Source organism: Drosophila ananassae, chromosome 2L (genome assembly GCF_017639315.1).
Source record: "Drosophila ananassae strain 14024-0371.13 chromosome 2L, ASM1763931v2, whole genome shotgun sequence".
Classification (NCBI taxonomy): Eukaryota; Metazoa; Arthropoda; class Insecta; order Diptera; family Drosophilidae; genus Drosophila; species Drosophila ananassae.
Window position 1 is genome coordinate 5,828,055 of NC_057927.1, and position 21,718 is coordinate 5,849,772.

Below are 21,718 nucleotides of genomic sequence, written 5' to 3' on the forward strand. Positions count from 1 at the left end.
CGATCGATTACGATTTTTCATCGGCGACAGGTAGCTCAAATTGCTTCCATCCCTAGTCCTGGCTTTGTTTTTTTTTGAATGCTTGCAATTGGATTTCTGGATCTTTAGCGGGAACCCAAACGCAAGATGGACTTAAATACGCCCCTGCCGCGACGTAACAAGGATCTGATGGCCGCATTAGATTCCGACGAAGACAGTAATACGCCTTTCAACCAAAAACGATCGGAGGCTCGGGGAGCGGCAATGCACATTAAGGATAAGCTCAGGGGCAAGGAGAACGAGCCACTTTCGAATATGCCCATGGAAATGCTGTAAGGATTCACTTTTCGCCCTGAATTCCTATATTATTAGATCCATAAGGAAGATGCCATAACCCAAAAAGGAATAAGATATATCTCACACCTGCTTTCTTCACTTAAGACACTGTTTACTCTTTTTAGACCTCGTCGAGCTTCTGAACTGATGATGCTGGACTCTGACAGCGAAGAGGATGACAACAAGAGTAATCAGAACCTTAACTGCGCCATCTTAAACGACTCCTTTGTGCTGAGCCCAACTCACGAGCTTACGGGCAGTACCGGCACCATTTCCGCCTCTCGACCCTCCTCTGCCGCTCCTCTCAAGCAGTCCGATTCGAATCTTTCGTTTCTCGGCCGGTTTGGTAACATGGGCCTCAATTGTAGCGGTCAGAAATCCCCTCCAGCGGCTCAAGTGACTACGAAAGCGCCACCACCTACGATAAAATCCATTGCCGAGAGACGGCAACTTCTAGATACTGAGACGCCGTTGCGAAAGGGCGTCACCTCCACCTCATCCTCCGTGACTGCTATGAAGTCACAGGTTAAGCCGGAGGCAGACTTTGTAACTCCACAAGTTCGCACAATAGGATCCACGCAGGCTGGAAAGAGTCGGGTAGCTGTGACCAATGAGTTTCGCTCCCAGAAGGTACTTTTCCAGACTCCCATGACTGTGAGCCGGGCTGCTCCTTTTCCCAGTGACAGTATTAATTTCTCCTTGTGCGATACGATCAGTGAAAGTCCCGACATTCCAGAGCCGAAAAAGGAAGACCCGCAGAGCGGCAAGTCCAAAAAGTCTCTGGACTTCTCGGAGGTTGAAAAGGAGAAACAAGTAGTTCAGCCCAAACTAGAGACAATCGAACCGGCCAAAGAGCTGATCTCAGTGCCCATAGTCACGGCTGATCCGAAGCCATCCACCCAATCCATTGCGAAACCATCAAGCACACTAAAGATTAAGAACCACGAGTATGTGATTGTCAAGAAGCTGGGATGCGGGGGCTCCAGTTCTGTTTATTTAGCCCGGCGATCGGACACCGGGGAAGAGTTCGCTCTGAAGGTAGTGGATCTGCAGGCCGATCCCCAAGTGGTGCAGGGCTATCTGAACGAGACCAAGCTTCTGGCTAAGCTTCAGGGAAACGCTTGTGTTGTGGCGCTCTATGATTAGTGAGTTTAAATAATTGAATTTGGCTTTTGTTGATAATAAATTGTTATTTCCAGTCAACTGCTACGGGAGGAGCTTAAATTGTACATGGTAATGGAAAAGGGCGACTGCGACCTCAACAAGATCCTCCAAAACTACACCACCAACTTGCCGCTATACAGCTTAGTGAACATTCTGTACCAAATGCTGCAGGCTGTCAACTACATTCACCAAAACGGGGTAATTCACTCGGATCTGAAGCCAGCCAACTTCTTGATGGTCAACGGGCGATTGAAGCTCATTGATTTCGGAATTGCCAGCAACATTGCGGTGGACTCGACGAGCATCATTAAGTTTTCGCAGGCCGGCACCTTCAACTACATTAGTCCTGAGGCGTTAACGGACACCTCCACGGGAAACAGTCCGATGCGACGGGGTAATCAGCCAAAGATTAAGATATCCACCAAGTCGGATGTGTGGTCGCTGGGCTGCATCCTGTACCTGCTTATATATCAGAAGACTCCCTTCGGTCATATACGAAATGTCTACGCCAAGATGAGTGCAATTGCGAGTCCGGCAACCAGCATAGAGTATCCTGCACTACCGCCCTACTATCCAGATATGCTGATTCAAGTAAGTTGCTCCTATGAGCAGGTTGAATCGATAATAGAACTAATATATTCATCTCCCCTTTCAGATGGTCAAGAAATGCCTGCAGTTGAATCCCAAGAGGCGACCATCTTGCACTGAACTTCTGCAGTATCCATTCCATATGCTCATTCCCCTTCAGAACCTCCAGATACCCGGCAGAACAACCGCCGCCGCATCCAACAACTAGCCAGTAAGCTCGAAGGGCGAATAAAAAATAATGATGGTCGAATGTCTTTCTCATATGTGTGTGTATGTATTTAATTCTCATTTATCGTAAATTATACATCATAAATCATTATAATGCAGCTATAGCTCATTCATATTTGTGTTTCATTTATGTGGTTGTTGATGATGGGCTTTAATTTGTTGATTTTTTTCCCCTAATTTTCACATTCTTAGTTTACAATTTGATGTATTTCTTGTATTTTGTTTTTTATTTTTGTTTCATGCAACAGGTTCTCGACGATTAGTCGCTAATTAGCATTCATGCATTTAATTCGCGTTCACTTATAAATTAGTTTCTCCTTTAGTTTTATATAAAAATAGTTTTCTTGTTTATATACGCTTAATTAAATGTTGCTGCTGCTGGCTGCTCAATACTCTGCGCTGATTCTTGGGAGGGAGTGAGTTGGGAGGAAATCATTTTTAAAAAATCTCACAAAAAAAAACAGAAAACAATTATGGAAACATACAGTACAGTATACAGTACAAAAAAATTCGTCATAGACCCAAATACACATATATACTATTTACTTTTTTATATTTATGGATTTCCCATTTAAATGATTGGGGTGTAAATTCATTTGCTTAACATAGGATACATATACAATTGATTATAGCGCGTTTTAAATGCAAGTATAACATAAATAATAACCGCATGCGTAGTAGGATAAATAATAATAAAAATAAGAAAGTAGCAGCAGCAATGGATTTTGTTACTGTTTGTTTGTTGGTTTTTTTTTTCTATTTTGTGGGAGGGCTTGAGTGGAAAATGCCTGGATTTTGTTGTCAGACGACTTGGGCGTTTTCTTCGCTAGCTTATCTTCTCTTGCTCTTCATTTTTAACATTGCACAAGTTTCGATTTTTGTTTTTTTTTTTTTGTATCATTATCTTGCCTTAGCTACGTGTATATAATTTCTTAAAGCATTCCATAGTTCTTCATTCTCATAATTGCAGATTTTCGCTACTTTAAAATGTTAAATGTTGCTGTTGTTTGGGGGGACAGGACATGCTTCTTCGAACGCCATCTTCTCTGGGATTTAGTGTCGCACTAACTTTAAACTTAATAGATTGTTAGAATTCTTGTTGTTAGCTGTTGCGGTTGTTATGGAAGTTGGACAAACTCTGCGAATGCTTGTCAGTTTATCGTCGTTGTTGGCTCCTTGTCTTCCTTTCATTCTTCATCCGTCAGTGCGACATTAAATGTCCTGCAATGCAACCAAAAAAAAATGGTAAATCAATTGTTTGTTTAATAGTTAAATTCATTTTATTTTAATTATGCTACTGCCAGACAACAGCCAGCGAATGCTAAAAAGCCAAGCTTCATTCTGAAGTAGAAGCCTCTATTAATAATTCTCCCCTATATAGTAAGTCAATCTATAGCTGTAACTATCTAATTAAGTTAGATTTAGTTACGCCTATTATCTGGCATTTCTTACCTGTTCTCCGTTGGAGGCATGCTGCTGCAGCTTAACGATAAGTTGCTCCTTCTCGTCAACAATACCGCGCCAGTGCTCGTCCTGCTCGCGAGCACGATTCTCCAAGTCCATCAGAGTGTTGGTCTGTAAGAAGGCAAAATATTACTGTCTGAAATAATAGTTAATAATAGTTAATAGCTTACAGTCTTGGTGACCAGCTGCGTGAGCTTGTCGTTGCACTCGCGCAACTGCAGGTTCTGTTTTTGCAGCTCCTTCTGCTCGGCTACTGACGAGGTGGCTGCTGAGGGGGATTGGCTATTCGAACTACTATTATTGCTACTAATATTATTGTGGGTGCTGTTGTGGTTGCTACTGCTACTGCTGTTTGATTGTGTGGACTTATTACTACTGCTGATCTGTTTCTGCAGCTTATCCTGCTGCTGCTTGACGTGCGTGGTCAGGACCTGTTCCAGCCACTGGTCGAAGGAGGCCTGCAGGGCGTTACCCGACTGCGCCTTCACGGCATCGGGATACAGGCGAAGGTAGAGATCCCGGATGCGCTGCTGCTCGCTCTTTGCCGAGCTGGCACTTCCTCCTCCTCCATTCAATTGCTGCTTCTGTTGCTGCAGCTCTTTATTTTGTTGCTGAAAAGTAAGAATAATACCAAAAATTAATATAAAAATGGATTGTTTGAGGAGAAAATAAGGGAAGCAGGCAGGGCTGGAAAAGCTGGCAAAAGTCATGCACTTACACTAATAGATTGCGCTGTATTTGTTTTCGTTTTCGCCGTTAAGGCTTCGGCATTTTGCAAAGCTTCGATCAGCTTCCAATTTTTCAAACGCACGTCCTGACGAAACACAAATACGTTGCAATTAGTAAAGGATGCAGGAAGTGAGGGAACAGCAAGCAAATGGCAACAGAAATTATGTACTATGGCTAGTTTAGACTTAAAACAGGCTTCTAGGCTTTAGGAGTTGATCCATTTTAGGCATTAACTTAATTAAATATTTAACTCACATTATTCTTCTCCCTCTGCTCCTGAAGCTCCTGTTGCAGCTGCTTCTCCTTGGCCTGCAGTTGCTCTGCCCGCTGCTGGACTTCCTGCAGCTGTGACTGCAGCGCAGTGGTCGCCTTCTGCTGCTGGGCCTGGGCCTCTGTCACCGATCCCAGCTGCGAACGAAGGGCGGTGAGCTCTTGCTGCTTCTGGGCCAGGGCTTCGGACTGGACCTGGGCCTGCTCCGACTGGGCGGCGGTGGCTTGAACGGCACTGTTGGCCGCCTGGCTGAGCTTCTGGTTGAGCGCCTGGTTATTGGCCTCCAGGTCCACCGACTGCTGGCGCAGTTCCTGCAACTCCGCAGTGTGGACGCGCTGTAGCTCCGACTGGGCCTGGGTCAGAGTACGAAGCTCTTGCTTCAGCTCCGTGTTCTCCTGCTCGAGCTGTTTGCGCTGCTCCAACTCAAAGACGGTGTTGTTTTGGCGCTGCTCGAGCTCGTCGCGTTGCTGTTCCAAAGCGGCGAGTTGCTGGGCTTGCTGCTGGATCAGCTCGTTCTTCTGCTGAGTCTCGGCGTTCACGAAGGCCGTCATGTCAGCCAGGCACTTCTCCTTGTGAGCCAAATCCTGCTGCAGGCGCTGCAGCTGTGGCACAAGGTCCTGCGAGCTGGCCTGCTTCTCCCTCAACAGTGTCTGGAATAAAATAATAATTAATATGATTAAATAATTAAGTTAATAATATTCCTACCTGGAACTGCTGTCGCTCGAGCGTGAGCTTATCATTGAGACTGGACAGCTCCTGGTTAAGAGCAGCCAGTTCCTGCTCCTTGGCCTGCACCTTGTCGTTGTAGGCCTGGATGCGGCTGTGCATCTGAGCACGCTCCGTGTTAACCTCTTGCCTCAGCTCCCGCAGCTTGGCCTGGATGCCGATGGAGGCCTCCTGCTCCTCGGCCAGCAGCTTCTCCTTCTCCTCCAGCTGGCGTTTGAGCTTCTGGCAGATGTCGTCGGACCACTCGGCGTGCGAGGCCGGCATGTCCTGCTGCTTGTTCAGCAAATAGTCAATTAGGATTTGGATCTCGGAGCGGTTGAGTTCCGCGCGAGAAAACACGTTGATGAGGGCGTTGACTCCGATGGTCTGGTTCTGGTACTCTGCCAGTTTGTCCAGAGCTTGAGCCAGGTCCTTGGCGGTCAGAGTCTCCTTCTGCTTCTGCTTGTTGTGCTGTTGCTGCTTGGTCTTGTTGTTGGCCTGATTGTGCTGCGTTTTGGGTGAACCATTCTGCTGCTGCTGCTGCTGCTGCTTGACAATCTTGGGTGCAGTTGGTGGCTCGGGATCAGCAGCTGCTGGTTTCTCCTTCTTGGCTGCGTTTCCAGCTCCGTTCTTCTTCTGTACCTGCTGCTTGGTGTTGTTGTTGTCCTCCTTGCGCTCCTTCTGCTCCTGCTTCTTCAGTTCAACCACATCCTTGGGAGCCTTGGCCTCGAAATTGTTCAAGACGGGAGTCTCCTCCGAAAGGGAGGTTTTGACGACCACGGTTTCGTTCTTGTTGACCAGGATGCCGGCCGCTTTGTTGTTGCCACCGCCGTTGCGCTTGTCCTTCTTGCCCTTCTTGCCGGTGGCGGAGGGTTGGTTCTCCTTCTCAGCCACGCTGCTGGGACGTCGCTGGTCATTCAGGATCTCCGCATCGGGCTCAAACTCAACGTGCTGCTTGGACAGTCCGGGCTCATCGTCTGCGACGGAACCCTGACCCTCCGACTGTCCGTCCGAGTAGTCCTCGGCCTCCTCCGCCTCCGGCTCATTGTTCGCATCCCGCTGTTGTTCGCGCTGGCGCTGCTTCTTCTCCCGTTTCAGATCCTTCTTCTTGGGCTTCTTGGCGGCCGCTCCACCTGCCGCCTTGTACAGATTGGCGTTCAGAGCCCGCTTCTCCGCCACCACCTCCTCGAATGTCTTGCGCCGGAAGATCTTGTTGATGAACAGAAACGAGAGCAGGGAGGCGGTGAACACACAACCGATGACGATCAGTATGTGGAAGTCCATATTTGCATATCTTTCCGTTTCGGCCGTGGGTTCTTCTCTCAGTGGTCTCCTTTACGATAGGTACTGCAATAAAAGACGACGTTTAGAAGCTATTTTCTTTGTCAGAACTTCTGTCCCACCCACTCCATTAATAATAAATCAATAAAGAAGGCTAGATTACACTTAATTACAGGGAAAATCCCTTGTTAGACCCTTATTGCTGATTAACGAAAAGGAATTCTTAATCTTACTGAAGCTATAGATGTGTTTTTTAGGTCACTGAACAAGAACCTTTGCTATCAGACCGAAAATAACGACTAAACTGAACATTTCTTGGCTACTATCAGCAGTTGTGCTTTAAAATACAAAGTACCAATACTATGAACTTGAAGCAAAGTGGTGACGTGGAGAAACCAATTATTAAGTGAAATTTCGGAATTTAGCTCTAAACTAGGCAGTTTGAAAAGAGTTGGGGGAAAATAATTGGAAGGTTTAGCCAAAGGCTTGTACGTGCTTATCAGTCACCGGCCGGTGAATGGTTCCAACACAGATACAGATACAGATACAGATACGGATACGGATACACTGGCCACTGTATGACTAAGTTGTTTGTGCAGCGATCGGTGTTGGCTTGACGTGTTATTAATAAAAATCGCTGTCACGACTTCACTGTCGCGATAAGTGCAAGTCCAGTGCAAGATCTGAGGACATCCGCTTCCCCAACCAACCACAACTACAATTTATACACTTGAATTTCGTAAAGGTCACTTTGGTGAATTCAATTTTGGCATTTGGCATGCGATAAGACCTCAGACTTTAAATTTATGCCGAGCCAGAAACAATCAGAAGAATCAAGTCGCCACGAATAAAATTAGCTTATGGAACACATCCGCTGTCCCAGTCCTAGCCTTGAATGAAAGTTTCCACAATATATTCTGCAACTGAAGGTGTTGACGGAAATTTTAGAAACAACACCGGAGAAGACACAAAATACCCAAAAAACTCACAAAATCAAGATGCTGACGCACACGTATGCAAATTTTAAGGCAGTTCACTGGAAGAAATAATTCCCAAACTGGTGATTATCTTCTACGGATTCTACGGACAATTCCGCGAGTCTTATTCGCTGGGCAAGATGCGAATGACAGGCCGAGGAGAGGTTCCAGCAAGTGGGGCTCCAAAGAATTGCGATCTCTCTTCTTGGCTCACCCACTCTCTGCACTGACAAAAATTTTATTAGCACTGAAAAAAAGTATTTTAGACAAAATGTATCTTTTTATACTTTTGAAGATCTAGATACATTTCAAATAGTCTTCTTTTTGTCAATTAATATTTCTCTCAAAATATAGATCATTTTCTACTGGGTGCTCTCGCTCTCTTTGTATTGAATTCCTCTCTTGTTCCTCTCTCATGCCATCACATACAGTTAGAACTTGAAATTTCACTGCTTTCCGCGGCTCAGTGGCAAAAATTCACGAATTGCAAAAAAAAAAAAAAAAAAAATTTCAATTCAAGGTTGTTGCTCTCTGCGGCAGCGGCTGCCAGCAGAGGCAGCGATAACTGGCAGGTCGAGTCTGCTTTTTTTTTTTTTGGTTACCTTTTTGTGATTTTTTTCGTTTTTTTTTTGCTGTGTTTGCTCGCGTCATGTTTCTGGCTAACAGATTCTGACTATGTCTTGTTCTTTCCCCCACTCCCTATTCCTGAAAATACTAAGCACACATTTTTGGGCAGTGAGCGAATAATAGATTTTTTTTTTCTTCCAATCTCAAATGACAGAATAATGTAATAAATTAATTGATTTTGTCTGGCAGTGTAATTTTTTTTTTTGTCTATTTGCTCTTCAAACATATTGGTTTATTTGTGCCTTTAAAGTTTAATTAATAATTAATTCCCATGCGAGGAGGTGGGGGAGGCTTCCAATCAAACCAATCGATAGTGGGAACAGGGTGTTTAACGGTAACGCTCCAATGAGACCCGCAGACATGAAGAGACAGGGGAGGGGTGGGAGAAGAGCCAAGAGCAAACACTTGAGGAAAAGAGAAACAACACAATAAAAACGCCGGTAAAGGTCATCAACCGGAAGAGCGACGCTGCGAAAACTGGCCAAGCAAGTATGTCTGTATGTGTGTGTGTTTGTGTGAAAGTCCAAATCTTTCTGCCAATTATCATTATGGCCATCTATAAATAATTGTGTATTATGGTCTGGGGCATGCAAATACAGAACAGAGGCTGTTCTTGGCTGGCAGCTCGCCCTGATTACAACGAACTGGCATCCAACTGCACAGTTGGCCTAATTTCGCATTCTCCCTCTCTGCCACTTCCTTCGCAGCTGCCCCAGTGTTCAATTAGCTGCTCCACACTCACACACAAACACATGGCACTTGGAATTTCTCTCTGTCCGTGAGCCGGTCACAAATGAGAAATTGGCTTTTTTTTCTCGTATGTAATGACATTCAGATATGTCATAGTACTTGCAATAAAACCTCAATTATTAATTCATGAAAAATATTACATTGTCTTAAAACTAATCTATTTTATATAGTTATATACTAGAAATTGTTATCCTTGAACTTGTATTGTACTATTATCTTGACAGCAGCACTGATAGTAGTTTGGAATTATTATTTAGCTTGTTTCTGTGAATTGCAGTGACAGCGTCAGCACTGATAACGGTGCAAGACCCCCATCCGCTCTCTTTCCTTCTGTCACGCTCGTCCAAAGAGAGAGCACAGCCATTCATTATTTCTTCTTTCAGTTATTCATAAATGCATTTTCTGGCCCTGCTATTTTCAGCGACCAAGCGGCGGCTCAATTGTTTTAATTTTAGAAAGCTCTGCTGCTCTCCGTTTTCCTCATGTTTTCTTGTAATATTTATGCAACATGCAATGTTTTATTTTTATTTTTATTTTTTTTGTTCCTAGGCCAAAGAGAGCGTAGCATGGGACTAGTTTTGCGTGGGAGCGTCAAGTTCGAATTTTTTTTTTGTCTTCTTTCTTTCATTGGGTTTTTTTTGGTCCAGAGATGGAAGCTTGCCCCAAGATAGTGACTCACAAAGCTGTATTTGTGTGTGTGAGTGTGTGCGTTCGTCTTCTCTGCTATAAATAAGCAAAATGAAAAAGGCTGCCTGTTAATGATTATTGATTGCTGACGTCGCCGGGTGACTTTTCAACATAATTTACTATCAATTGGCTTTCCCCCATAATTTCAGATAGTAGACCCCCTTTTAGTAAATAATTTTAAGCCTCAAGTGTCAGGGAAATAGTAATATTTTATTTTTAAAAGATACTAAATTATAAAAATATAAATTTCTTATCTTTTCCAGGAATCTTTGCCACAGACCTTATCGCTTGCACTTTTGATAAATAACTTATGGGACTTGCAAGCCGCTCCCGCTTTCTCTCATCCGGCCATCCGCCCCTCCGCCCCCCTCATCTACGTGTCTTCGTGTGTGTGGTGGTGAGGTCAGCGCAGGCTGCCAACAATGTGTAAAATGTCAGAGGAGCAAAAAGAGGCTAGCGAATAGAGGCCAAGCACATCAATTATGCTTATTTCTTGTTTGATAAAATCGCAAAATGATGAGCATGGGAGGGGGAGGGGGAGTGGTAGGTGGCCAGACGGCGGCGCCCGACTTTTCGGGAAAATCAAATAAATCTGCAAGGCCTTTGTGTCAGCTGTCCCTTTTACTCATAATTAAGTGGCAAGTTGTGGTGGCAGCAAGACAGTGAAAGTGGCGAGATTTTCGCCCCCCCACCTTCCTCCTCTCCTGCGCTAATTGGACTTCTAATTGGCACAAAGAATAATTGCAAACCCATAAAATACCGCTTTCTTTGGCATCGCGAAGACAAAAGGGCGTCTCTCTCTTAGAAAAACAACAAAATGCAGTGCACCTCAGCACATACACAGACACACTCACTCTCACACACACACAAACACATTTGCACTAATGCCGCTCGGACTCTCTTTAACGCTCCGTCCCCTGTAAATTCCCATTAGTTTTTCTGCCATTTTTTTACTACCAAGTTAGAAGTTGCAACGTCAACAATTTTTACAACATTTCACATTTAAATGCAGTTTTCTTTTTTGTTGGAAACGCATCCGCCATTTGCAAGCAACTTGTGTTTGTGTGTATGCGTATGCTACTGCGCGGGTGTGTGTGAGTAGCGTTGTCGCGTCGGCAATTTTTTCTATGCCCTTTTCGGCATCTATTTACGTGTGAACTAAGGTGTTTATTTATCGAAAATTTTGCTGGTAGCTTTACTTAAGCCTTCTGGCTACGACTTACACTTTTAATATGCGTTTAGTTGGAAACTTGAAACATTTATAAACTACCGAACGAAGAGATGTCGAACAATTCGCAACTAGTGTTGCCAGGTGGAGTGAATTGTTAGAGATGACACTTCTAAGTACGTATTTTCCAACACTAACGCTGTTTTGTTAGGAATGGTATACAAAGTTTATGAGTGGTTTTACAACACAGATAGTTCTTCAAACACCATTTGTTGTTAGTTTTCCTTTTTATAAATAGAAGAAGTTTTTTAACTTTGATTGCGGACCATGGCCTCTTTGTTTAAGGGCATAGTACTCCTCGCCTCGATCGCCACTTTCGCCTACTCTTTTTACGTGGTCGGGCATCTTGTGCTCTTTCTATCGTCTCCTCGGTCCATTTCCAAGGAATGGAATTGGGTTTTTAATCTACTGGATAACAAGTCCCGTCTGCACACTGCCTATGGACCGGTAGTCTTCGACACACTCTACTTGATTGGATTCATATTTCAGCACAGCTTCCTTAAGTCAGCATTCGTTAAAAAACTCCTGGCCAAATTGGGTTTGGCTGGGGCTGAGCGAACTATTTATAGTCTGACGTCATCGATTTGTTTACATGTTTGTATACCTGAAAAAGCAATAACAAAACATGACCTTGCTTATGCAAATGCTCATTTCAGTATCTAATCCAAAACTGGCTGTCAGCGCCGTCCATTGTCCTATGGCAAGTTGATGTTGAGTCGAGTGCTCCTCTTTGGTGGACCTTTGTGATCACCCACGGAATTTGCTGGATTGTGATCTTCGGCGGTAGTTTGGTGATGGATCTGCCCGAATTACTAGGCGTTAAGCAGGCATACTATGACTTAAAGGCTTATGGAGAACCACTTAAGTACAAATCCAACGAATTGCGCAATTTATACGCGCATGTCAGGCATCCGTCCTTCGTGGGTCTATCCCTCATCCTGTTGGCCACTAACGTGATGAGTGTGGATCGCTTGGTATTGGCCGTGCTCCTTATTATTTATATGTATGTGGCCTGGTCGACGGACCACAAGGATGTGGAATACCACAAACTGCAACTGCACCGCAAGAAGCTCGAACTGAAGACCCAGTAACTTATACATACATATCTTTAGTGTTAAGTTAACACGTTTTTGTGTTCGTTTGTATTAAAATCTAACTAATTTTTGATTACTTACAAATTAAATAATCTTGTCAAAAAACTAACTTACAACTACAGCTTTTAGAATTAAAAATTAACTCATTCTTACAATAGAAGGATCGAATGGCTGTCCTTTGAAAGGAGAGCCATCAGCATCCCAAGCTTTTCGTAAACGTTCAATGGTTGCCGCCTGATTTGGATTGGAAGACTGCGACTCTTTTTGGGCATTATCCGCTGCAATTTGATCAAATCGAAGTTTTTCTAGAGTGGCTTGAGTACCCTCTGGTAATTCATCAATGTAATTCTCACACTCAATTTTTTTGTGATCGATTTCGGGATCACCTTCAAATAGTCGCTCCCACCACAGTTCTTTGAATTTGTCTGAAAAAAAATATACGTTACTATGGATTTTTAATTGTTAAAACTATTTCCCAACCTAAACTGATTATAAGCTTGTTTTCGTCAATGCTCCACACAGCCTCATTGTGTTTGATCCGCTGACTGAGATTCCCTTCCAGGATAACAACTTCTGGCGGGAGTTTGCTGGTTACTCTAATACTCTGAGGCTTAATTAATATGTTTAGTTTCTTTGAGGACTTCATATCCTCTGGCAATTTTACTTGAAGCTCCACATCCTTTTGTGTTTGTGACCAGCAATGGGTCTCAAAAATGTCTCCATTTTTATAATCGCAGGGTGAGAATATGGGCTTTTCCTTTCGCTCGGTAACAACATTATTTATAATCTCATTTGGAGTAATATCTTCACTTTCCAATGTTATTTCCTCAATGGCTGGTGGAGCCTCTTCACCGTCGTCACCAGTTCCATCTTCAGCTGTCATTGTCTGGAGCCAGCAGTCCGGATCGTAACGCTGCATAGCGCCATAAAGAATTTGATCCCTTACGCCCTCGGGAAAGCCTATTTTATCCGTCTCATCACGCTTTGTATGGTAAAAGTCGGTGCTAAAACGCAAATACCTTTAAAATTTATGCATACAGTTTGGATAGAAAAACAAGTACTTGCGCCGAAGGAAACCGAATATGGAGTCGAGAAATCCAGTAATTGTCTTTCGATCCTGCAGGATCTCCATTAACATGGCATCATTGCGTTGGAAATCCATATTTCAATCAAAAAATTAAAAGCAAACCACTACAAGATTCATTTGAGCGCTTCCCAACACTAAAAAGTAGCGATAAATCGGTTCAAAGAAAATTCTCATCTCTAACCGGAGTGTTGTGGAGGTGGCTGTGCCGATCTATTCATAACAATATATCAAAATGATTGGAAGGCTATCTCTTTGGTACAGGGATAATGTCTCCCAGGAAGTCGACTGTCTGGCTTGCCGCTTGATCAGTGGTTTTGGCCTCGTCGGTATTGGAGCCTATCTGCTGGTCCAATCAAAAAAGCGCCCTAAGCTTTTTGAACAATACACAATGAAGAGTTTGGCGGCCGGTAAGTTGGTATAAATATTCTAATGCAGGCCATTTTTCATCATTCCACTTTTAGCTGCAGGATTACTTGGCGTGGCCCGCTTGGCAGATGCAAGTTTCCTCAAAGCTCCGGCGAAGGAACTGAAGGAGGAGGAAACTAAGGTTTTGAAGAGTTCCAAGGATCATGAGTTTTTTGCTAGACGATAATAGTTAGACTTTATTTGAGTTGTAATGGGACAGAATTAAATCTAAAAATATTTGTATAGACATACTAAATTTGATTGCTTTCCTTGCGGAATTCTCACTGGCTGCAATACTAAATTAGAACGTTTTTTGCTATTTGTTGCTGGCATAAATATTTTGTTAAAAAAAATTCTTGTGTTATTGTTTCATTCGGCTTCTGATTACAAGTTCTATAATGACCTCGGAGAATCGTGGCGACCTGCATAAGTTTTTTTTGTTAAAAATCGCACAGAAATAAAAAAAAAAAATAAAGTAAATTTTTGTCGCCTAGATAGTCGGGTTCTTGGAGCACTAGCGGCCCACTTTTCCTAGCTTGGTGTCAGTCTTTGGATTGGCAGTTATATTCTGAACTGCTACAATCGTCTCGTTAATGTGAGTCTGCAGTTGTCGAAGGCTCTGGATCTGCAGCAGTCGCAGGATACGCATGGGCAGGTCCAGGGCGGGATCGTTGGATGAGACTATGTCGTTTCCTTTATCAAACGGAAAAGGAGTTCCCACGATTGGCTGCCGTCCCCTAGCGGCAGGTGAGAGGCGTTCGTGCACTATCCGTGCCACAGCCTCCAACTGCAGCAGGTGGTTGGGATGATGAGGTACGTTTAGTTTGCTGGCCAGCAGCCGAACACCATCGATAAACGCCTTGTCCTGAACTGTTTGAAGCATACAAAAATAATAAATTAATTAGTTCCAAGCAATTAGAACAAAGTGTTGTTTTCGTCTATCACAAAAGGCGATTGATAACATCCTCCTCTTACCGTTGATTTTTCCATCGAAAATTGATTGAATCTTTTGTTGTGTCTGCTTGCCATTGGTTTGGGCCGAATTTTGTTTGCTGTTGATCGAGGCAAACTGTTCTGGATCGTCAAGAAACTCAAGACGCACAGCGTGACTGAGGATCCAGGCCAGTTCCTCCTGCTGAGACTCCAAAGAGGGCATGTTTAAATCAGCCTTGTATTTCAAGTACCCCTCTTCCCACATTTTGGGGTTGTCGATATTGCGCAGCTTTTCCCGGTCTTCAATTGTATATAGTCGAATCTTCTGATCCTCCAGCCAGAGAATTGTACTAGCAAATTCCTTGCGATCTGAGGATTTGAAGGAAAAATGATTATTGATTTGCATTTTGTGAAATATACTAATGACACTTACTGCTTAAAGACACATCGGCTGGCGTGGGATGTCCCAATGCTTCCAATTTCAGCTTCAGCATGATCGCTTCTAAGTTAAATAATTTATTATTTTATTTAAAAATCTTAATTTTTTCTACTTTATAAAATCATGAAGCCGGCGCTTCTTCTTTCTTGATATGGAACTTTTGATGCTATCGATTGTTTTTCATTATTTATGTTGGTAAAGTTCTGCCAACTTAGTTCTTTTTTCCAATTTTCAGTTTAAATGTATTTAATTTTCTTAAAAATAATAACTTGAGTCGCTTTGATAAATTAATTTATAAAAAATGGTACTTAGATAAAAAATTATTAAAACCTAAAACCACAGAGTGGACAGTCCCAATCAACGATAAACCATCTGTGTTTCACTTTTCCCATCTCTAAAAACGTGTAACAAACACGCGCGTTTTGTTTTTCTCCTTCAATACGATTTTTTATTTCCTAAATGGCTCTTCTCACAGAGAACCGTAAAAAACAGAAGGAAGATCCGCCTTCCGAAAGTTCCCAAGAAGAATCCGACGCGGAAGGCAGTCAGGAAGATGGAAGCGATGTGGAGGGCAACGCCGGCTGGGCGGATTCCATTCTGAAAGTACTGAAAACCACTAAACCCGAGACCCAAAATAAAACCGTGTTGGCCCGTGCGAAAAACAGCCAAGGATCCGTGCGATCACAGAAGGCCAAGAGTGCTAAGAAGCCCGAATACGACTTTGAGATAGAAAAAGGCGAGGTGAAGGACGAAGACAAAGATGAGGATGAAGATGATGAGGAGGATGTGAAGCCGGAGTCATCTGCTCTAGATGCCCAATTAACCAAGCAACAGAGAAAGAATGTGCCCCTGCAGCTTCGCGTAAAGCCCAGCTACCGGGACATGGAGCGAGAACGAACGCTACGTAAAGTTGCGACGCGTGGTGTGGTTCAGTTCTTTAATGCCGTACGTATCCAGCAGAAGGATCTGCAGCAGCAGCTGGAGGACGCTGGCCCCCTTGACAGTCGACAGGATGCTGTGCTGAACAATATAAACAAACGGAAGTTTCTGGACGTACTGATGAGCGGCAAAAGGGCCAAATCCACAGCAATAGACAATGCTGTGAAGAAAGAGGAGGATGACTCGGATGAAGATGATGAAGAGGACGAGGACCAAACGGGCTTATCCTCCAAAGGTAAAAAGAAGTCGGAATGGAATGTCCTGCGTGAAGATTTTATGACCAACAAGAAGATCAAGCACTGGGACGAAGAAGACGAAGAGGATAGTGATCAACAGAATCAAAACGATGATGCCGAGGATAGCGATGAAGAAGATAATTAGCTTTAATTATTTAATAAATATTAGCTTTACAGTTGTTAGAAAATGCATTGTAATTTCTATTTAAATCTGGTAAAAATATTATGTCACCATTTCCGCCTTGGATATCATGTAGATGCTTACAATCAACCCAAAGAGCCCGATCGCCGAGCCAAAAATCTCCACAATTAGTATCTTGACAAACAAGGCCGAGTTGGCCGCATCCGCGAGGGCAGCTCCAGAACCAACTATACCGACGGCCACGCCACATGCCAAATTGACTAGACCAACAGTCAGTCCAGCGCCAAAAACCGCAAAAGCGGTAAACATGTTGGTTTCCATCACCCTCCTGTCGGTAATGAGCCGCACAGTGTTGAAATTCACAACACATCCTGACAGCAGGATGGCAGTGATCAGGCCATAGATAGCCACCGCCTCACAGAAGATGATTGAAATAAGGTTCTTCGTCTTGATGCGCGGCGATCGAACTCCGCCACCTGCAATACTGGCTCCGGTCATGTAAATTCCGGCGGCGGCACCACCCACAGACAGGGAACACGCCATCACGATTCCCATGCCGGCCCACATAAAAGGACTCGAGGTATACAGAAACCAGCTGATGCCCATCCGTTCGCCCGTTCCGGTCATCACGTTAGCTAGGACGATGCCAGACATAATGAGGACAACTCCCATTACTATCAACAACAAGAAGAATAATGCGAATCTCATTTTGATAGACTGTTTTCAGTTTTATGTGCTCACTGCCGAGATGCCTTGATTGCAAATGAAACTAAAAGGGGAACCTTCTTTATTGAATACAATTTTTTTTTCTCAAAAAATTGTTAAAAAAAACAACATTCAAAACTTCAAATTTTTGAAAATGCATGAGAAGGGCAGTATGGCTTAGAGCGAAGGCCATAACTTCGACATCTTTCATCCGATTCTTGAGCGGAATGCCTTTAATAATTTAGATAGATTTTAGGTAGATTTTCTCCATTGAAATACATATATTAATAATTACAAAGTTACAAAGCATTGTATAAGGAATACTGTTGCTAGGAAGCTAAGATGGAATATGTCATATAAATGCTAGGCTATAAAGTCCTTGGTTCTGGCTAAATAATCTTTTTTTCCATGTAATTTACCTAAAGAAATGCATTATTAGATATAAATGTAAGAGTTTAGCCAGCGGAGTCCTTAAAATCTAAGTATGATCTTAAAAATATTTTTAAAACATATGTGGATTGGGGTTTGCCGTCCCCTCGATGTTCATGTTTTCTAAAGCAGCTAAAAGATCAGTCTCCATGCACTGTGTATTTGGAAGCGAGCCTCCAGACTTTCCGGCTAAGGACTTGTAGTGATCCAAGACCTTTGAAAAGAGGTTTAAGTATTCCTCCGACGATCTCGAACGGCGAAAAAGATGATTTTCCAACGCCTTGGCCCAGCTTATTTTTTCTGGGCCCTTATACGGGGACCAAAAGTGACTGAAAAAAAAACCATTGTCAGCCTAAATTAGTATTTATTATTCCACTTACAGCTTGCAGATGATATTTTCACGAAAGGCGGGACACCTCCAATCTTCTCCTGACATATTGTTAACTTTAAAATTGATATGAATTGGAGCAAGTTCTCATTCTTCGTTTAATAACAAAATATTTTTGATAATGTGACCAGCTCCCAGTTATGAGAAATACTAACAAAAGCATTTATTTCGAATACATTTTTGGCGGGTTATTTAAATAATTTCTATTATCTCATAATAAACAAAAACCCCGATTTTCTTTAGCTCCAAACTTAGCTCCAAGAGATCAAACTCTACCATTAATTTGACGCAGATATTTTAAAACACATTTATGTATTTTTATTTTGTTGTTCAATGGGTTACATAGCAGCTTATGTATTTGTGCTTTAAAAAACTGGGATGAATATAGAAAGCAAATCGATATTTAACGATTCGATTTAGCAACGCGTTCCAGTTCGTCCTTCTTTTTGATGGCATACGAATTCGAAGAGCCCTTGGCGGCGTTGATAAGCTCATCCGCCAGACATTCGGCAACGGTTTTGATGTTTCGAAAAGCTGCCTCACGAGCGCCAGTGCAAATCAGCCAAATGGCCTAAAAACAATACATATTATAGATTTATTGAGAAAAATTGTTTTTGTGCATGTTCATGCATGCACTAGTTAACACCTACCTGATTCACGCGTCGCAAGGGAGACACATCGACGGCCTGACGACGCACAGTTCCAGCGCGTCCAATACGCGTAGAATCCTCACGCGGTCCAGAGTTTACAATCGCATTCACGGTGACCTGCAGCGGATTCTCCGAGGTAAGCAAATGAATGATCTCGAAAGCGTGCTTCACGATGCGACAAGCCAGAAGCTTCTTGCCGTTGCTGCGTCCCTTCATCATAAGTCCACTCGTCAAACGTTCCACAATCGGGCACTGGGCCTTGCGGAATCGTTTGGCCGCATAGCGTCCGGCGGAGTGCGGCAAGTAGCGTGCAAACTTCTCCTTCACGGCAATGTAGTCCTGCAGCGAAATGTCGCTGATGGAAATATCATCGCAGCCCCAACGACCAAAAAGCTTAATCTCCGGCCATTCGTTGGCTTGTTGGGCCGGTACGGTCAGCGGTCCCTCCTCCTCCCAGATTTCATCCTCCTGCTGCGGTGGCTGCTGACCTGCCTCAGAATTCGACTCAACGACTTCCTCCGACATAGTTTTATCCGGAAAAATTAGGATGAAAAGAGTAAAAAGCGTGCAACTCTGCAAAGCGTTCGGCCAAAAAGAAAGAGGATGTGAAAGGAACGAAAAAAGGCAGAACTGTCAGTTTTCAACTTTGGCGGCCGATTACAACACTGGGCAAAGTGCTGCCCAGCTTAATGAAAAAAAGCGCCAAGTTTGAAAATTGCAACTTTCGATCATAATGAGAGAATTAAAAAGAGATAAAGTTCTTTAAATTATAATAAACCATCAGTATTTTGGTTTTCGGTTTTATTTTTATAATCATCACTTATCATTTCAGAATTTTTGATTATTCTTTAAAAAAAAAAAACATTTCCTAACTTTATAAAATATTTTTAAACAAAAGAAAAATTTTACTCGTTTTAATTCTGTAAGTTACGAATGAAATCTTTCAAAATCAAATTATTTTTTTCCCAAATAATTGGTAGATAAATAGCATCTAAAAAGCCCTACGACTTAATATAAATAATGAAACAAACCAAAATCTATTTCGCACCTTGATGGCTCTTTAAACTTGATAAAACACAAACATACATGGATGATATATTTATGTGTGTAATGCACTCGAAGCGCGTGCTTCTGATAAGCCATCGCCGTAGATATTCATTCACGCATATTGAGAAACAAAACGTATATATTTTATTACTTTTTTAATATGGAATACTTTCTATAATAATAATAATGCGACTGTGCATCTTTCTACAACTTCTGCCATCAACAGTAGTTTGAAATATACAAGTTTATCGTTTTATGATATTTAATATAATACATTTTCAATTAGCGGTTCAAGTGCCAGTATAGAAACAAACATAACAAACTACTTAGAATCATAAGTGGACATACACACACACTTTGTCTTTCGTTTGGCAAAAGAATATTATAAAAAACAAAACTCAGTCGTTTTCACATCGGGCACACTCTGCAATCGATTGAGTGATGCTGGTGATTGCTAAAGTGTGCGAGGCGTGAAAACTAACAGCTTAACTAACCAACTATCAACTTAATAAGTAACTAAAGTCCCAGTTTAAAGTGTTTCGGCAGAACGAAGTTCTTGTTTCGGTTTCTGTGGATCATCCTGCGAGCTGTAACTGCAATAACAATCTTCTTCTTGTAATTTCCAAAAAAAAAAGCAAACACTGATGTCTTGCGTGTCTGCATTGGGATGGGGGAATGCCTTGGTGCCTGATTATTGTTCTCCATGCTGATTGAAGGGCGAAGACTGCGGGAGAATATTTAGAATCATATATAAGTTCATTTCTTAACAACGATCAAGATAGAAGCAAATATAAATTGATTTTATGGAAAATCCAAAGTCATGTAATCTCAGTTACCTTGGGATGAGGTAATTGTAATCATATAAATAGAATGTGTTAATTTAGTTAGTCTATTTTGTTAATTTTTTGATTACATTCTTTAAAGTTTTTACGCATTTAGGGAATGCTAAGATTTTATGACTTGTGTTGCTCTTATCTCGACCGTCACTGTAACCTTATGATTCACACTCACACTGCATTACGATGGCTACAGTGGCCTCTTTACTCCTTGTCTCCCATCTTCGACTTCGAGGTCATGTAGATGCCCACGATCAGGCCGAAAAGACCGATGGCCGAGCCGAAGATCTCCACGATGAGGATCTTGACGAACAACGCAGCGTTGGCGGCATCAGAGAGAGCAGCTCCCGAACCCACAATTCCGACAGCAATACCACAGAAAAGGTTAACCAGGCCGACGGCCAGACCGGCTCCAAAGATGAGGTAGCCGGAGAACCAGTTGGTATTTTGGATGGCAGGAGAGTTCAAGGCAGTTTCCATTTGGAACTGTTCCAGCTGGCCGGAGAGGACAATGGCTGTGATCAGACCGTAGATGGCGACAGCCTCGCAGAAAATGACGGAGATCAAGTTCTTGGTCTTAATGCGGGGTGCCTTAACACCGCCACCCACGATGCTGGTGCCAGTTGTGTGAATTCCAAGGGCGGCGCCCACCACGGACAGCGAGACGGATAGTCCGATGCCGAGACACGCCCACATGTACGGATTGGAGGAGGCCAGGAACCAGCCAACACTCACACGCTCGCCCTTGCCCGTCATCACAAAGTACAGGGTCAGGATGGTGGCCACTGCGAGGAAGAGCCACAGGAACGTTTGGGTCACCACGGTGCGTATTTGGGCCGCCATGTTGCTGCTTTTTCTCGACTATCTGGTGTAGGAAACGTGTTTTATTTGCCAAATCCTTCAGTTTTCCATCTCACACTTACCGAATTGCAGGCGTAATTGTATTTTTCTCGGCCGACAGGTGACTGCTTCGTGCGAAAAAAAGAATCCACAATCACATGACGTACATTTTCTCTATCATAAGCTATCGAATAATCACGCCATTCGATAAGTGCGATAACAAGGCTGCGGCAGAGATGGCAAATTGGCTAATTTGTGATTTATTTTTAATTTATTTATACAAAACTTATTATTATATTATATTTTTGTATTTATTTTAAACACTATGAATCAATTGAAAATATTTGATAACTAATATTGCAGTAAGAAACAATTATTGCATATCAATATCACAATTCACGAATCATATTTAGAAATATATAAAAGTTTAGTTTTTGGTTTTATGTTAGGCTTCAATTTGATTTCAATATATTTCATGCTTACTATATATTGTTGATTAAAATCAAATAATTAAAAATTAGCATAATTTGAGTT

The 21,718-nt window shown here is 42.7% G+C and overlaps 10 protein-coding genes across 13 annotated transcripts; 4 read left to right on the forward strand and 6 right to left on the reverse strand.

Annotated features, from left to right (window-relative positions):
* The first annotated feature begins 28 nt into the window (after positions 1-28).
* On the forward strand, positions 29-2,404 carry LOC6500607 (dual specificity protein kinase TTK). Its single transcript, XM_001953514.4, has 4 exons — positions 29-311; positions 441-1,460; positions 1,515-2,070; positions 2,135-2,404. Exons 1-4 carry the CDS (start codon positions 127-129, stop codon positions 2,273-2,275), a joined length of 1,902 nt encoding a protein of 633 aa, XP_001953550.1. The 5' UTR covers positions 29-126; the 3' UTR covers positions 2,276-2,404.
* Positions 2,318-11,141, reverse strand: LOC6499963 (ribosome-binding protein 1). Of its 3 annotated transcripts, none has more exons than XM_014910811.3 (7): positions 11,010-11,141; positions 5,465-6,811; positions 4,744-5,409; positions 4,478-4,573; positions 3,930-4,370; positions 3,748-3,870; positions 2,318-3,516 (listed from the first exon to the last, which is right to left on the reverse strand). In XM_014910811.3, the coding sequence occupies exons 2-7, from the start codon at positions 6,746-6,748 to the stop codon at positions 3,508-3,510; spliced, it is 2,619 nt and encodes an 872-aa protein (XP_014766297.1). In that variant the 5' UTR covers positions 6,749-6,811; positions 11,010-11,141; the 3' UTR covers positions 2,318-3,507. The 3 variants fall into 3 exon arrangements, with proteins under 3 accessions (XP_014766297.1, XP_001953551.1, XP_014766296.1); XM_001953515.4 differs by lacking the exon at positions 11,010-11,141 and adding an exon at positions 7,735-7,876; XM_014910810.3 differs by lacking the exon at positions 4,478-4,573.
* Positions 11,142-11,271: 130 nt separating this feature from the next.
* LOC6500608 (nurim homolog) lies at positions 11,272-12,217 on the forward strand. The gene is made up of 2 exons (XM_001953516.4): positions 11,272-11,608; positions 11,671-12,217. The coding sequence occupies exons 1-2, from the start codon at positions 11,282-11,284 to the stop codon at positions 12,103-12,105; spliced, it is 762 nt and encodes a 253-aa protein (XP_001953552.1). The 5' UTR covers positions 11,272-11,281; the 3' UTR covers positions 12,106-12,217.
* Positions 12,120-13,386, reverse strand: LOC6499961 (nudC domain-containing protein 3). 2 transcript variants are annotated; one of them, XM_032449655.2, is made up of 3 exons: positions 13,170-13,386; positions 12,589-13,127; positions 12,120-12,533 (listed from the first exon to the last, which is right to left on the reverse strand). In XM_032449655.2, the coding sequence occupies exons 1-3, from the start codon at positions 13,268-13,270 to the stop codon at positions 12,247-12,249; spliced, it is 927 nt and encodes a 308-aa protein (XP_032305546.1). In that variant the 5' UTR covers positions 13,271-13,386; the 3' UTR covers positions 12,120-12,246. The 2 variants fall into 2 exon arrangements, with proteins under 2 accessions (XP_032305546.1, XP_001953553.1); XM_001953517.4 differs by having other exon boundaries at positions 12,589-13,112; positions 13,170-13,380.
* A 23-nt stretch (positions 13,387-13,409) lies between these two features.
* On the forward strand, positions 13,410-13,856 carry LOC6500609. Its single transcript, XM_001953518.4, has 2 exons — positions 13,410-13,602; positions 13,657-13,856. Exons 1-2 carry the CDS (start codon positions 13,428-13,430, stop codon positions 13,785-13,787), a joined length of 306 nt encoding a protein of 101 aa, XP_001953554.1. The 5' UTR covers positions 13,410-13,427; the 3' UTR covers positions 13,788-13,856.
* LOC6499960 (RNA transcription, translation and transport factor protein) lies at positions 13,769-15,257 on the reverse strand. Its single transcript, XM_001953519.4, has 3 exons — positions 14,967-15,257; positions 14,576-14,902; positions 13,769-14,470 (listed from the first exon to the last, which is right to left on the reverse strand). Exons 1-3 carry the CDS (start codon positions 15,025-15,027, stop codon positions 14,115-14,117), a joined length of 744 nt encoding a protein of 247 aa, XP_001953555.1. The 5' UTR covers positions 15,028-15,257; the 3' UTR covers positions 13,769-14,114.
* Positions 15,258-15,332: 75 nt separating this feature from the next.
* On the forward strand, positions 15,333-16,394 carry LOC6500610 (RRP15-like protein). The gene has a single exon (XM_001953520.4). The coding sequence runs from the start codon at positions 15,432-15,434 to the stop codon at positions 16,290-16,292; it is 861 nt and encodes a 286-aa protein (XP_001953556.1). The 5' UTR covers positions 15,333-15,431; the 3' UTR covers positions 16,293-16,394.
* Positions 16,318-17,995, reverse strand: LOC6499958 (V-type proton ATPase 21 kDa proteolipid subunit). The gene is made up of 2 exons (XM_001953522.4): positions 17,804-17,995; positions 16,318-17,752 (listed from the first exon to the last, which is right to left on the reverse strand). Exon 2 carries the CDS (start codon positions 16,995-16,997, stop codon positions 16,371-16,373), a length of 627 nt encoding a protein of 208 aa, XP_001953558.2. The 5' UTR covers positions 16,998-17,752; positions 17,804-17,995; the 3' UTR covers positions 16,318-16,370.
* Positions 17,996-18,106: 111 nt separating this feature from the next.
* On the reverse strand, positions 18,107-19,105 carry LOC6499957 (40S ribosomal protein S5b). The gene is made up of 2 exons (XM_001953523.4): positions 18,462-19,105; positions 18,107-18,382 (listed from the first exon to the last, which is right to left on the reverse strand). The coding sequence occupies exons 1-2, from the start codon at positions 18,984-18,986 to the stop codon at positions 18,215-18,217; spliced, it is 693 nt and encodes a 230-aa protein (XP_001953559.1). The 5' UTR covers positions 18,987-19,105; the 3' UTR covers positions 18,107-18,214.
* Positions 19,106-19,629: 524 nt separating this feature from the next.
* Positions 19,630-21,414, reverse strand: LOC6499956 (V-type proton ATPase 21 kDa proteolipid subunit). Its single transcript, XM_001953524.4, has 3 exons — positions 21,268-21,414; positions 20,520-21,209; positions 19,630-20,232 (listed from the first exon to the last, which is right to left on the reverse strand). Exon 2 carries the CDS (start codon positions 21,185-21,187, stop codon positions 20,549-20,551), a length of 639 nt encoding a protein of 212 aa, XP_001953560.1. The 5' UTR covers positions 21,188-21,209; positions 21,268-21,414; the 3' UTR covers positions 19,630-20,232; positions 20,520-20,548.
* Positions 21,415-21,718: the final 304 nt, after the last annotated feature.

Excerpts from the sequence above, each read along its gene's own strand:
- LOC6499958 (XM_001953522.4), bottom strand. The coding sequence starts at position 16,997 with ATGAGATTCGCATTATTCTTCTTGTTGTTGATAGTAATGGGAGTTGTC.
- LOC6500610 (XM_001953520.4), top strand. The coding sequence starts at position 15,432 with ATGGCTCTTCTCACAGAGAACCGTAAAAAACAGAAGGAAGATCCGCCT.
- LOC6499963 (XM_014910811.3), bottom strand. The coding sequence starts at position 6,748 with ATGGACTTCCACATACTGATCGTCATCGGTTGTGTGTTCACCGCCTCC. Across the intron at positions 4,574-4,743 it reads AGCAGAGGGAGAAGAATAAT|GACGTGCGTTTGAAAAATTG; the intron begins GTGAGTTAAATA and ends GTGTTTCGTCAG. Across the intron at positions 4,371-4,477 it reads ATACAGCGCAATCTATTAGT|CAACAAAATAAAGAGCTGCA; the intron begins GTAAGTGCATGA and ends CTTACTTTTCAG.
- LOC6499960 (XM_001953519.4), bottom strand. The coding sequence starts at position 15,027 with ATGCTGAAGCTGAAATTGGAAGCATTGGGACATCCCACGCCAGCCGAT. Across the intron at positions 14,903-14,966 it reads AGCCGATGTGTCTTTAAGCA|ATCGCAAGGAATTTGCTAGT; the intron begins GTAAGTGTCATT and ends TCAAATCCTCAG. Across the intron at positions 14,471-14,575 it reads TTTCGATGGAAAAATCAACG|TTCAGGACAAGGCGTTTATC; the intron begins GTAAGAGGAGGA and ends TGCTTCAAACAG.
- LOC6500608 (XM_001953516.4), top strand. The coding sequence starts at position 11,282 with ATGGCCTCTTTGTTTAAGGGCATAGTACTCCTCGCCTCGATCGCCACT. Across the intron at positions 11,609-11,670 it reads CGTCATCGATTTGTTTACAT|TATCTAATCCAAAACTGGCT; the intron begins GTTTGTATACCT and ends TGCTCATTTCAG.
- LOC6499956 (XM_001953524.4), bottom strand. The coding sequence starts at position 21,187 with ATGGCGGCCCAAATACGCACCGTGGTGACCCAAACGTTCCTGTGGCTC.
- LOC6500607 (XM_001953514.4), top strand. The coding sequence starts at position 127 with ATGGACTTAAATACGCCCCTGCCGCGACGTAACAAGGATCTGATGGCC. Across the intron at positions 1,461-1,514 it reads GTTGTGGCGCTCTATGATTA|TCAACTGCTACGGGAGGAGC; the intron begins GTGAGTTTAAAT and ends TGTTATTTCCAG. Across the intron at positions 2,071-2,134 it reads ATCCAGATATGCTGATTCAA|ATGGTCAAGAAATGCCTGCA; the intron begins GTAAGTTGCTCC and ends CTCCCCTTTCAG.
- LOC6500609 (XM_001953518.4), top strand. The coding sequence starts at position 13,428 with ATGATTGGAAGGCTATCTCTTTGGTACAGGGATAATGTCTCCCAGGAA. Across the intron at positions 13,603-13,656 it reads AATGAAGAGTTTGGCGGCCG|CTGCAGGATTACTTGGCGTG; the intron begins GTAAGTTGGTAT and ends TTCCACTTTTAG.
- LOC6499957 (XM_001953523.4), bottom strand. The coding sequence starts at position 18,986 with ATGTCGGAGGAAGTCGTTGAGTCGAATTCTGAGGCAGGTCAGCAGCCA. Across the intron at positions 18,383-18,461 it reads CCTTGCGACGCGTGAATCAG|GCCATTTGGCTGATTTGCAC; the intron begins GTAGGTGTTAAC and ends TATTGTTTTTAG.
- LOC6499961 (XM_032449655.2), bottom strand. The coding sequence starts at position 13,270 with ATGGATTTCCAACGCAATGATGCCATGTTAATGGAGATCCTGCAGGAT. Across the intron at positions 13,128-13,169 it reads TTCGGTTTCCTTCGGCGCAA|GTATTTGCGTTTTAGCACCG; the intron begins GTACTTGTTTTT and ends TAAATTTTAAAG. Across the intron at positions 12,534-12,588 it reads CAAGCTTATAATCAGTTTAG|ACAAATTCAAAGAACTGTGG; the intron begins GTTGGGAAATAG and ends ATTTTTTTTCAG.